Here is a 12,421-nt window from a genome sequence, read left to right on the forward strand (position 1 = left end):
CTGGTCTCTCATCTGGTAAAGCTACTCTGCGGCCCTCTTTGATCATGAGCGCACCAGGAGATGTATGGAGATAAAATGAGATAGGTAGGGAAGACAAAGATAAACGCCGCTCTACCAGTGCAATCTCCTTGTTAAGCATCCTCGCTGCTGATAGCCATCAATGGTAGTGCCACTCGCGGGTGGCAGTGACAAGACTTTCAGTTTCACCAACGCAGAAAATCTACCTCTTCTTTAATAGATGTCCAATAGGCAGAAGATGAAATGACTACCTGTAATACCTTATGGTGTGGAAGAAGGGTAGGGATGGCCAAGCCTTTTTTGGGCAGTGACAGAGGTAGATGATGTGCCCAGTCTCCGCCCGGGCGCGTCCTGTGTCGCAGTAAGTTGATCGTGCTTTAGAGTGTGCCGTGGTCTGTAGGCCCCACCTGGGGCCTCTAAGACGTTTTGGGGACGTAGTCCCACCCCAGCGTAGATGAGTAAAGCAGGTATCTCTGATAAGGGATTCATTTGGTTAATTTGATGCTTGTGGCACCTGCACCTTTTAATTACAATGATTGCTGTTTGTACATTGGATATCACCAAGATGTCCTACATTGTTTTCCCATTGGACAAATAAAAAAATTAAAAAAACAATCCAAACTATTACAGTAATGGGCATTGTGGGTTAAACATAGTGAGTTACACTTAACAATGAAATATCATTTTCTTTGCATTATTTTATGTACAGTGACTGAAAGATCACTTTAAATAAAACATACTAAACATATCTAGGCAAACATAAGTCGGATGTTATCAATGCTTACTTTATTGTGTATGTTCCACTACTTAAATGTGACAGTATTTTGTATTTTGATCCACATATCCTTTTCTTTAGGACAATTCATTGAGTATTATTGAAAAATGGAAGATCAGTTTGGAAGAAAGAGGCATTGCTGTCGTCATTGGAGGGCACAACTCTTCAAAGCCACGTGGAGGTGTGTATCTCAAGTACTAAAATAGTTATAGTACTAACCTGGTCCTCACAAGTTGTGTAGATGGGTGTACAGCATATGAAAACCGCCATGCTCTGCAACCACTGTGCGAACTTGTGGTGTGCTCCACTGCCACACACCACCAAATGTGTCTACATTTCTGTACTACAGACAAAAACATCAATTTCATGTATTTCTTCTAGAAACACATTGCCATGCAAATAATCATGCATACTGATACCTTGAGGGGGGTATATAGTATGAAATGGTGGCTCGAATAGAATGGAAATGGTTTCTGTACTGTTATTGATAGCAGTGCACAGTCTCTTTATCCAAACTGCACAATGGTATTAATTGAGCACGATATTTAATAACCATTCTAATAAATAACTAGATACTTATATAGCGCATCATACTACACATGTCATTTCTAAGTGTTGCAAATAAGAAGTATAACTGTAAACCAGTTTAATGGCACCAAAATAGAAAGGATAGAAGGCTGCATATCTCAGCAGCAAGCATTTAATTCAGTGATCCCTCTAGCCATCTTTGATGCACAGAAACCCTGCATGCTGATTGCATCATGAAGTTTGTTCCAAAGCTGGATGCAAGGCTGGCTAACAATTTATCTTTTCACTGGTTCTTAATAGCAGTCAACAGAAATGGTGGTGTATGAGTGTAAAATGTCCCCTTCTGCCAGGGTTGAATCACATCACATTGTTGCTGCCCAATATTCACTGTAAATGTTAGTGGTTTTTGCATGTTAGAGGAGAAATACATTGACAGTAACTGACCGACTGTATTCAGTATTGGCTCGAACTCTGGTAATGAAATCCTTTTCAAGTGCATTGAATTGTGTCATGGTGGAAGTTTTAATTGGTGGTGAGATGATCTCGTAAACTCATTGCTCTGACGTTCCATCCAGACCAGGGAGTCTGAGATGATTCATGAAAGGGTTCTTCTAGAGTGTGACACATCATTTTAGTCTTTATGCCTATTTGATCTTTTATTCTCTGTTTTGACTATCAAAGATGAAGTTAATTAGTGGCAGCTTTGTTGGTGATATTTAGTGAGAGGAACACTTGTCCACAGAATAGGCATTGCTTACTGGCTACACATTGACCACGCAGCAGCTGCCAGATGGTCACTAATAACTGAGGCCAGGTTTAACACCTGAAGTTACAGCCTAAATGTTCTCTCCTATTTCATCATGTTTAGTAATGTGGCGGCCCACCTTGCTCTGTATCACTTCTTCTAAATGTCTATCGGAGAACATAGCTCACCCTGTGCAGTTAACTACATTTGTGGTGTGTTCTTTTTTGATCCTGAATCCTTCCTGGCATCACCACGTTCTGTCTTTGCACACATCCACATTCTCATGAGATTTTTTTATGCACCGGTTTTCTGTGCCACCTAGTTTTAATTATTTGATTAATATTGGCAAATGTTCACAGTTGTCTCTGACTTTCACTGTGTAATTCTATCCTTTACAGGCATGTGTATTTCACTGCTTTAGAAATACCTCTTATCAAAGCTACTCCATTGTAACCCAATCAGTGACATAAATATTACATAGTTGGTTTTGTCACTCTATAGTTGTCATTGAGTGTGCCACGAATCTAGTTGTGCGAGGCATTGGCAAGCCATGTAGTTCATTTGGTTTTACATATACATTTTTGGGATAGAAAACGTGTAGGACAGTTAAGAGGTATCTCTAGGTTTCCTCTGGAGTTCCAATGTCAAGGCCTTTGAACATGTTTGTAACAACAAATAGGGGCCATATAGAGTGTATGTTTCGGTTCACTGTTATGCTCATTATCCTGGACTTACTCTGTTGCAATGTTTTCAGAATTGTATGCAAGACCGGAGGCTCGTGATATGCTTTTCTTTTCTTGTTTAATTCAATAGCAGCAGTCGAGACATCAAAAACTACAAATCCCAAAAGGCAAACAAACGTGGCCAATGGGAAGAAATACGTAGTCCATAGATATGCACCAATCAAGGCCCAGAATACCCCTTAATGCTCATCTTGACTGTGAGCAGCCCTCTTTTCTTGCTGCCCGCAGTCAAGATAAGTATATTTGAGGAATTTTTTATTTAATATACTGTCAATGAGTGTTTTACTGTTTTTGGTCTTACGTGCGTTGCCCTTGTCGCGCGCTCTGTTCTTCACGTCTTTATAGAACAGCTTGCAGCCGCACAGCTCAACGCGCCATCCTCACGCGCTCTCTTAAATTCTTTTGAGGCTTCGACATTCCACTCAACGCGGTCGCCATATTTGATGACAGTTGAGAGAAACTTCGAGTTCCTCTGCCTCTCTCCACACGGTTCTCTTACCTCATCGGCATTTTTTTTCCTGCTTTATCAGCCTGCAGCCATCTTTCCCATACGCCGGAAGGTTTCATTTCTTTCTTTTGCCTTCCCTCTTGCTGGGCCCTCCCTTTTCTCCGCCCATAGGTGGAGCTAAGCTAGTTTTCCTCCGGTTGAGGAAATGTAACCCTTTCCCGGCCAACCATTATTTAATGTACAGTTTTTCTATAAAATTTTTATGGAAATGGATAGTTCTCCTATTTTTCATGCCTTAAATGAGGAGGTTATAAAAGAGAATTTGAGTGACTTTATTCAAAGTTCTGTGGAGCAGGCAGTCTAAAAAAATGTGTAAAATTCAGTTTTAAGCTTGGTGTCTAAGACGATTTTGGCCCAGTCTGTGGGGGATAGCAGAAAATGCCCTTTATCTTAAAAAAAAAAAAAAAAATCCCAACGTGGCGTTATTGGTTGGTGAGGGTTGCTCACAAAAGACAGAGGGTGCAACTCTTTATAGGCCTCCCTTAAGAGAGGGGACATTAAAGAATAAATTGTCTCTCGAATGTACGCAATAATCCAAGCACATTTCTTCTCCTATTGTTATCTCAAAAATTCTGGATACTGATGATGATTTCCAAGATGTTGACTGAGACACACGCAAATTGAACAATAACAGTGGCTTATTTCTTCCCCCTCCTCCTAAGAAAGCAAAACTTTCAGCCCAAGAGGCTTCAAAACCTCGATATATATCATCCCCACTCCACGGAATGGTTTCTGTGGACCATGTGGGAGAGTGCGTGGCTTCAAGACTACGCACTCCCCTGGATAAACAAACTAGGGCAAAACTACGATCAGAGTGCCCTAGTCCTTCCCTGCAGTCAAAAATAACTGTTACACCCTCCATTGATCCTTCCCTTCTTACCATTTTTACTTTTTGGTAAGGATCCCCACAAGGGTGTGGATAAGGCATGGTCCACATGAAAGGATAAACTTTTGGATACTGTGGGTCTGTTGACGCGCATTTTCGATTTGACAGAAGCTGCTCGTTTGGATAATTCTCCTATTAACCCGGTTGATTTGTCTTTATGGGTCCAATATGTCTTTTGGGGAATGCCAACTCAGCAATCACGCACGAGCTCAGGAAAGGTCCCCTTCTCAAGCTTGACCCCTAACTTGTAAATCTGCTGTCTCGGATCCTGGCATCAAGGCAGAAGGTCTCCTTTTTGGGGGTTGCTTCAACTTTGTAAATATGTGGCAACTTTTGCTTCTTAGAACAAAGCCCAGTGATCTCTTAAGAAGATGTTCGCCAGTCGGGATTTTGCCAAGGCCAGCAGAGGCAGGAACCGATTTGCCAGCCGTTCATACAACAACCAGGATTCCTGTGGTGCATACAACACCTCTTACCAGGAATACATACCACAGTTCTACCCATAGAGGCCGTGGTTTCTGCAACAAGGGTACAGGGGTTCCAGATATTCATCTCAACCCGGTAAGTCACCTTTCTGACCTTCCTACTGTAGGAGGTTTCTACCATGGGTTTAAACACTGTACAAGGTTATGCTATCAAGCTTTACTCAAAGCCTGTTCAGTTGGTGCTTCCTCGTCCTCCCCAGTTCTCTATGGAAATGACAAATCTAATTTCGACAGAAATCCAGTCTATTCTTCAAAAACATGCAATTGTCCCATGTCAACTCGACCTTTCAGGTTTCATCAGTTCAGTTTTTCTAGTTCAAAAGAAAAACAAAACAATGTGCCCAGTCATCAACTTGAAACATTTCAATCATTTTGTTGTTTATCGCCATTTCAAAATGGGCGACCATATTACATCTCAGAGATTCTCTTCTTCAGTGCGACTGGATGGTTCATTTGGACCTACAGGATGCATATCTTACCGTTCCTATGCATCTGGATTCCAGAAAGTATTTACAATTCCAATGGCTAAACCAGACTTTTCATTTCTCCTCTTCTCCTTTCGGCCTCTCTTCCTCTCCCTGGTGTTTCACAAAGCTCATGAAGACGGTTGTAGTCAGGTTAATCATGCACTATCCTCATCATGAACCAAAACCTGTCTTCTCTTCAATCTCATGTCCAGCTAGCTTGTTCTCTTCTGTCAGATCTCGGCTTTATCTTCAACAACAAAAAGTCTTCTCTGGTTCTTGTTCAACAAATAGAGTTTCTAGGTTTTCTAGTGGTCTCCAACTCCATTACTCTACATCTTCCATCAGCAAAAGTAAAATCCAATATTCTTTAAGCTTTACGCGAATATCCATCAGAACCTTAGCAAAAATAGTAGGCCTCTTTTCTTCTTCAGTTCAGGCCATTTTGTCAGACCCTCTTCATTACAGAGCCCTTCAAAGACTGAAAATACGTCATCTTCAAAAGGGTCTTGCTTACTCAGACAACATCTCCCGAGCTTTACAATGTAGATAGATCATTTAGACATGTTGAATGGCAGGACTATCTTTGCATCATCCCCAGATCTTGCATTAGAATCAGATGCAAGTCATTCCGGCTAGGGGAGCCCGGTGTGGTTTAATCTTGACTGGGGATACATGGTCGCTAGAGGAGTCGAAATTGCACATCAACGGTTTAGAGATGCTTGCCGGCTCCTTTGCAATAAAAAGCCTAGTAAAAGCCTAGCAAAAGACAGAGTTTGTTGCTTGGTTCTTCTCAGGATGGACAACATATCAGCGGTCCGCTATATCAATCATTTAGGAGGCACAAAATCCCATCCTTTAGCGGAATTAGCCAAAGGGTTTGGGGAGTTTTGCCTTATAAACAGAATTTCGGTTCATGCAGAGTACCTGCCAGGCAATCTAAATCTAGTAGAAGATTGGCATTCTCGATATCTTCAAGAATCAAGCGACTGGAGACTTCATCCCAAGATTTTCAAGACTATTCTTCGGGAATGGGACCCTTTCCAGATAGATTTATTTGCATCTCGTCTCAATGCTCAACTGCCCTAATTCTTCAGTTGACGCCCAGATCACTTAACATTAGCCTTCAATGTCTTTTCTCAGGATTGGTCAATCTCTCTCAACTGCGCTCTCCCTCCGTTTGCCATGATAAACAGACTTTTGGCTCAGTTAAGACATCAATGGGTAGTGGTGGCTCTCATAACCCCCTTTTGGCAATCCCAAGTGTGGTTCTCTTCCCTTCTGGAGTCGTCTGTAGACTTCCCTTTTCTGCTCCCTTCCTTTCCAGACCACCTTTACAGTCCCTCCGGCCTTCTTCACAACTTAATCCTAGAGAATCTTCTTACCCTCTCAGCGTGGAAATTATCGGGGATTCCCAGCCAATCCCTTCTATTTCGTCAGAAGTTTTAAACTTCATTGAACACTTTTGGGCTCCAGGTACAACAAAGGCATACAGTTCAGCATGGTCCTTATGACATAGCTGGTGAACTGGAAAACATATTGATTCCCTTTCAGCGGATGTAACTTTTATCGTTAATTTCCTTGCGGCTGAAGCTAGCAAAGTTAAAACTTATCATACTATCAATTTGTACAGATCAGCCATTTCCTCTTCTCACCCTTAGATCAATGGAAAACTGGTTGGCGAACATCCTCTGGTCTGTCCTATGGTAAAGGGAGTAAAGTTTTCTAATCCTCCTTTACCAAAATGCAGTTCTTTGTGGGATGTCAGTGTTGTTTTCAAGCTTTTCTTATCTTGGCTAGATAATACAATGCTTACTTTAGAAAGGTTATCTGCTAAACGTTCCTTGTTACTTTGCCTTGTTTCTTTCAAACGTTTTTCAGACGTTAGAGCTCTTGATATCACGGCGCGCCATTTTACCCCAACAGGTGTCTCATTTAATATTCATAGACGTACTAAGACTAATCTGTCATCAGTATTGTATCCTTATTTTCCTGACTGTCCTAAACTATACGTAGGTCAATGTCTGAAGATATATGAACAAAAGACAGCCAATTTGAGATCTTCCTCAGCACCCCAACTCCTTATTTCTTTTAGGAAACCATTTAAGCCTGTTTCCTCTCCAACTATTGCTCGTTGGGTTAAGTGGGTTATGTCCTTGGTGGGCATCAACACCTCCTCCTTTGGGGCCCATTCTTCCAGGGGAGCTATGGCTTCGAAAGCTTTTTGGGCTGGTTCTTGGTTTGAGGACATTCTCAAATCGGCTGACTGGTCTAATAATAATGTTTTTTAAGTGTTTTATTGTAATCCAGAACAACATGCCTCTTTAACTGTGATTAATTCACTTTAAACAAGCATAATATGAGCCTCCGGTCTTGCCATAAAAATGTAGATTTTCCTAGTAAATTATGAAGGAAATTCTTAATTTTGTTAAAGACACGGAGGTGAGTATTATCCCGCCTCAACAGTTACTGATCAATTGTTTCTTCTCCCTCCCTAACAGCATCATCAACTCCTTCACAGGTCTCCTCCTAAGAACCTTCCTCCGGTTCGTCACCATATGAGTTTTCCTGCAGCTTCAGTACTTCGGTGCAACCATCTGCAGCCAGATGTCCACGTTTTCTCCAAATCCACGTGTGCGTTTGTGAAATTTTTACAAGACTTTTTAGCTGTTGTCATGGCAGTTTGCTTTTTTGCTCCATTTTACCGTTGTTTGTTACCTTTCAACCCTTGCACAAGAAAAGAGGACTGTTCACAGTCAAGATGAGTATTAAAGGGTATTCTGGCCCGTGATTGGTGCATGTCTGTGAACCACGTATTTCTTCCCATTGGCCATGTTCATTTGCCATTTTGGGATTTGTAGTTTTTTCTGTCTCGACTACTGTTATTGAATTAAACAAGAAAAGAAAAGCATAATACTCGCCTCCGTGTCTTTAATAAAATTATGACTTTCCTTCATAATTTACTAGGAAAATCTACATTCTATGTATTTCTTCATAAGATTGGCTGTAAGAAGTTAGAGAACACCGCTTTACTTGGCACTATTTTTGAAATAATAAAATATTTGTTTTTAATTTTAATATTAAAATTCACAACTTGTTGCCATTCCTATTAAGCGCTTACAAAATTGGTAGACATTGAGGTGACTATAAAGGTTGCAGGAATTAATTTCCTTCTGAGGCAGCCTAATGTTTTTCAACAATGTCTGAAATCACTTGAATGTTTTTCCTTACTCAGCCCTACCTTGTGTTTAAATAATTGCCCTAGTTTGGGGATTTACTGGCCATCCCAAATTATTATCCTTCTCTTCTGGTATAAGGTCATGCCTACATTATGCAAACCACTGTATTGGTTTGCTAAAGTATCAAAATAAAAATGGCATGTATTTCAAATTCAAGCTGCACAAATTTGACGACTGCTCATATTTTTGCCATGCTACACCTTCACCAACTAGTGTGCAATTACGTTCTACTAAGGACCTTATTTCCTTTAAGACAGGGTCCTCATTTCAAGTGTTTCTGCAATGGGCCAGTATTTCCTCCCCCACATGAGATACCAATTCTGGGTGCAACCAATACCTCCATGGATTAGAAATATTCTGTCCGTTATGAGTATGACCCTAAGGGTCTGCTAAGAAATGAGAAATGTCCTAGTCAAGCTTTAATTCAGGGCCTGATTTCCATAGTAATTCCGAATTTTCCTCTAGTATTTCACCTGTTTTGAGCGACAGAAGACTTCATGTGAAAGTGAACAGGATGGCAGCGTTCTCATGGATATCACAATTCCTGCGGGGCTGGTACCTGTTGTTACTGACCTTATCACCATTAAGTAGCTCCACATAATGAAGGCGTAGTTGTCTGGTTCATCATGGTCTGCATAGATCTTTGAGCACTGTCCTCCTTCTGTGGCAATATCGTGTGTGTGTGTGTGTCATATAGACTAGCCGCATTTCTAGTTTTTTTCAGGAAACAAAATCGATAATATAAGCAAAGTTCTTTATGCTCAGGTTGATGCGCATTGTTTTCCAATTTGCTTAAAAACATTTTTTTTAATTAACTGTATTGGCGTTTTATAGTTTCAACATGTTTGCAAACAGCTTACAAATGCTCATAGAGAGACATTTCTCAAACTGAACTTTAAGTTAAATACTTTGCACATTAAAACTCCCAGGTTTCTAGACATATCAGTATTATTAATACTACATAAGAGCTTTTGACAGTAGTAAGTTCCACAAATCAAGACGTCCATTACAGGAAGACCGAATGAGCAATAATAATTGTAATAGAACAAGCAAAGAATTTTGTAGGTATGGGCGGAGGAGAGAGAAGAAAGGGAGTGGGGTATGGGGCATAGTTGGGTGGAGTCTTGTGCCGCAGCAAAGCTTTTAGGTTGCGTATGCAGTCTTTCCAAAACGTAGTGGAATTAGTAGCAAGGGAAATGCCCTACTATGCCGAGTTCAGGAGGGTATAGGTGCTAAGCAACCTTTCTTCGTTAGAGGGAGGGTACAGTCATGTGATGGGGTGTAATTCTTGAGGGAGTCTCTGTGGTTGGGAGGTCTTTGTTGTACTGGTTGTTAAATGTTCCATAAGTGAGTCACAGGTTTCCTGTAGGGAGTGTTTCATAAACCCTCTGGCCTCATCTCTGTGTAGAGTGGAACTCTCCACTCTACCCTGTTTAAGGAGAGTTCTTAACCCAGCAACCGGAGTAGGAGGGGTTTGCACTTCCAATCGAAAGTGATGGCTCTCTGGGTAAGGATTAGAGCCAGATTAGCAAATTACATGGCTGCTGTTTTGAAGCACTTGTACGCTTCTAGCTCTACCAGGGGCCAATCTAGTGGGATTGTTTGACTGTAATTGAAGAAAGCATAGTCACTATAAATGTCCAAAAGGGCCTAAAAAGTGGACCGGACCAAAGCATGTGTGTAAAGTCAGCAGCCTCTGTAAAGCAACAAGGGCAAGTAGGTGATACTTGATGGAAGTATTTGTTAAGGACCACAGGACTCAACTTTAAAACATTCTTTAAGGTGATTCCAGGAGGAATGTATTGGGCATGTTAGATGCTGACCATCAGGGTTCATGCATATAAATTAAAAGGTTGAGGCCCACACAGTTTGCTGCAGGCGTAACACAGTTATTGAGTGAACAGATAAAAGATTGCCCCTGAAGAAGGGCATCTAACATGCCTGAAATGCGTTGGGGAATGGGGAAATGTAACTGATTTTAAAGTGACATATTTCAATTGAAATCACTTTAAAGAATATTTAAGACAAGTGGGAGACAAAGTACAGTGCTAATGTGTGTTAGGTGCTGTTATTTGGTTTACAACACCGTTGGCCTTGAGAGGCTTTTATGCTAAATTGCCTGAGGAGAATACTATGAATGGAGATGTATGAGACGTGTTAGAGCGGGTGAGCTATGTAAGTTTAGGTATGAAGATGGAAAATGAGTGGTCTTGTATTAGGATAGTCAAAGGGAGTTCCATATACATGATTCAGTCTAGCCAGATGCCTTCTCCCCATAGTGTCAGGTATTCCGGGATGTGCAATTTCTACCGCCCAATGCCCAGGACATACTGTTTGGGGCCAAGGACAACATGTTTTTAGGTTCATTATTTTTATTTTGTGTACTAGACAAGTAAATCCAAACCCTTCTATCTCAAACCCTTTGACTGACAATTTAATTTGTGCTGATGAAGAGTATTGTCTGCTGCTAGGCAACAGATGCATCCATGTGTAATATGTTCAGAGTTATATATATGGTTCATTAATGCACAGCTTTTACAATCAAGGTGGCATACTAAGGAAATACAACTTTATGCTCAGCTTGCATTACTGACAGTGAAGCATGTATATACATTTGCTAAATTTAATGACACTGTATAACTCTGCAAGAGTGCTCCTTGATTATATACTGATATAAGAACAGTGAACTCAAGATTGGTGAATGTTTTCAATATAAAATGTATAAAATGTACTTAATATCTGCAATTTGAAAAAATAGAGGAAAGTCACAAGCAGTGTTGCTAAGAAAATGTGAAAATGTTAAGGACACCTTTATATTCCATGTCTTAAGGTATCAAATAATGTTTTATGTATGTCATCATGAACAAATAATGGTGTTACAGTGTAAAAGAATTAAGGGGTAATAAGTAAAAAATTAATAAAAATAATTTTGTTGCAGTTTAATGTTTTCATTGTTGAATGTTTAGCCCTTTTTATGTTAGTTTGTTTGAAACGTTTTCGTCACCTTAGTCAACCAGTGGTGTTTCTGTATCTTTATAACTTGTTTTGACAATTGTCTACATAACTTTGTCTGAGCTTGTAATAAAACCCCTCAACTTTATTTCAGACTGGAGATTTCCTTGTGTGGCCAATTGACCTCATTTAAAGTATAACCTTAGAGAAAAAATGTTTTATCAAATCTGGTAGCAGAGTTCTGGTTCCTCCCACGAGGAGAAGGACTAGTTAGACATAGTGTTAGAGATCTCTAAAATGATTTTCATACGAATAGCCCACCCTGAAACAGTTTGTCTCATGGTTTGCTCTGAAGATTATGAAGTTCCAGCATTGTTCCTTTGCAGCAGATGTGGGAGTACTAATAGGGTTTGGGCTTGTGTTGCTTTATCTAAAGAGTGAGGTAAAGTGTGTTGTTGTGAAGTGTTTGCAGAGATTCTGCACTTGTCTAGTTGTGATGCTTAACGCTAAGAAGCAGTTGTTGTTGAACGGGTCCGCCATGGCCGAAGATCCCAGGCATGGAGGAACTGTATCAACTAGAGTGAGATTTGTTGGTCAAATTTGTTGTGAAATTGTGAAAGCATAGTTTGGAAAGTGTAGCTCCCTACTGCTTTGAAGTGTTTGTTTACCATATTCTGTAGTGAGCAGACAGAATGTGACCTTTCATGCAACGTCTGCACCAGTTAAACAGACCCCAATTTAGACAGTGCCAGCTTCAAATGTGAGTTCAGTAGGAAAGACTTCTAATGTAAATCAACCAGTTCAGAGCTTTACTACAAATCAGTTAGTACAGAGTTCAAACCTGAATCGTCCAGCACAGAATTTTAATTTGAATCAGTTCTGTGCAAAACTTCAGTTCAAATCAGCCAGTGCAGAATTTTACCCTGAATCAAACAGGACAAGGCTTAAATACTGCCTTGACAGGACAGAGTAAAGGAATGGCAGTTCCAGTGACAATAGGTCCAGTTGTTCTTTTGTAAGCTCCAGGCATGACTAGGAATAATCCACACACATTAAATGTCCCAAATGTTCAGAATGT

At 40.4% G+C, this 12,421-nt stretch overlaps 1 protein-coding gene across 1 annotated transcript in view; it reads left to right on the top strand.

Annotated features, from left to right (window-relative positions):
• Window positions 1-12,421, top strand: part of B3GNTL1 (UDP-GlcNAc:betaGal beta-1,3-N-acetylglucosaminyltransferase like 1) — a 1,877,148-nt gene that overhangs the window by 27,128 nt on the left and 1,837,599 nt on the right. Inside the window, exon 3 of the mRNA XM_069200350.1 lies at window positions 875-974. Within this exon, the coding sequence (XP_069056451.1) occupies window positions 875-974 (100 nt within the window). The remainder of the gene's footprint in view (window positions 1-874; window positions 975-12,421) is intronic.

This window comes from Pleurodeles waltl, chromosome 7 (assembly GCF_031143425.1).
Source record: "Pleurodeles waltl isolate 20211129_DDA chromosome 7, aPleWal1.hap1.20221129, whole genome shotgun sequence".
Lineage (NCBI taxonomy): Eukaryota > Metazoa > Chordata > Amphibia > Caudata > Salamandridae > Pleurodeles > Pleurodeles waltl.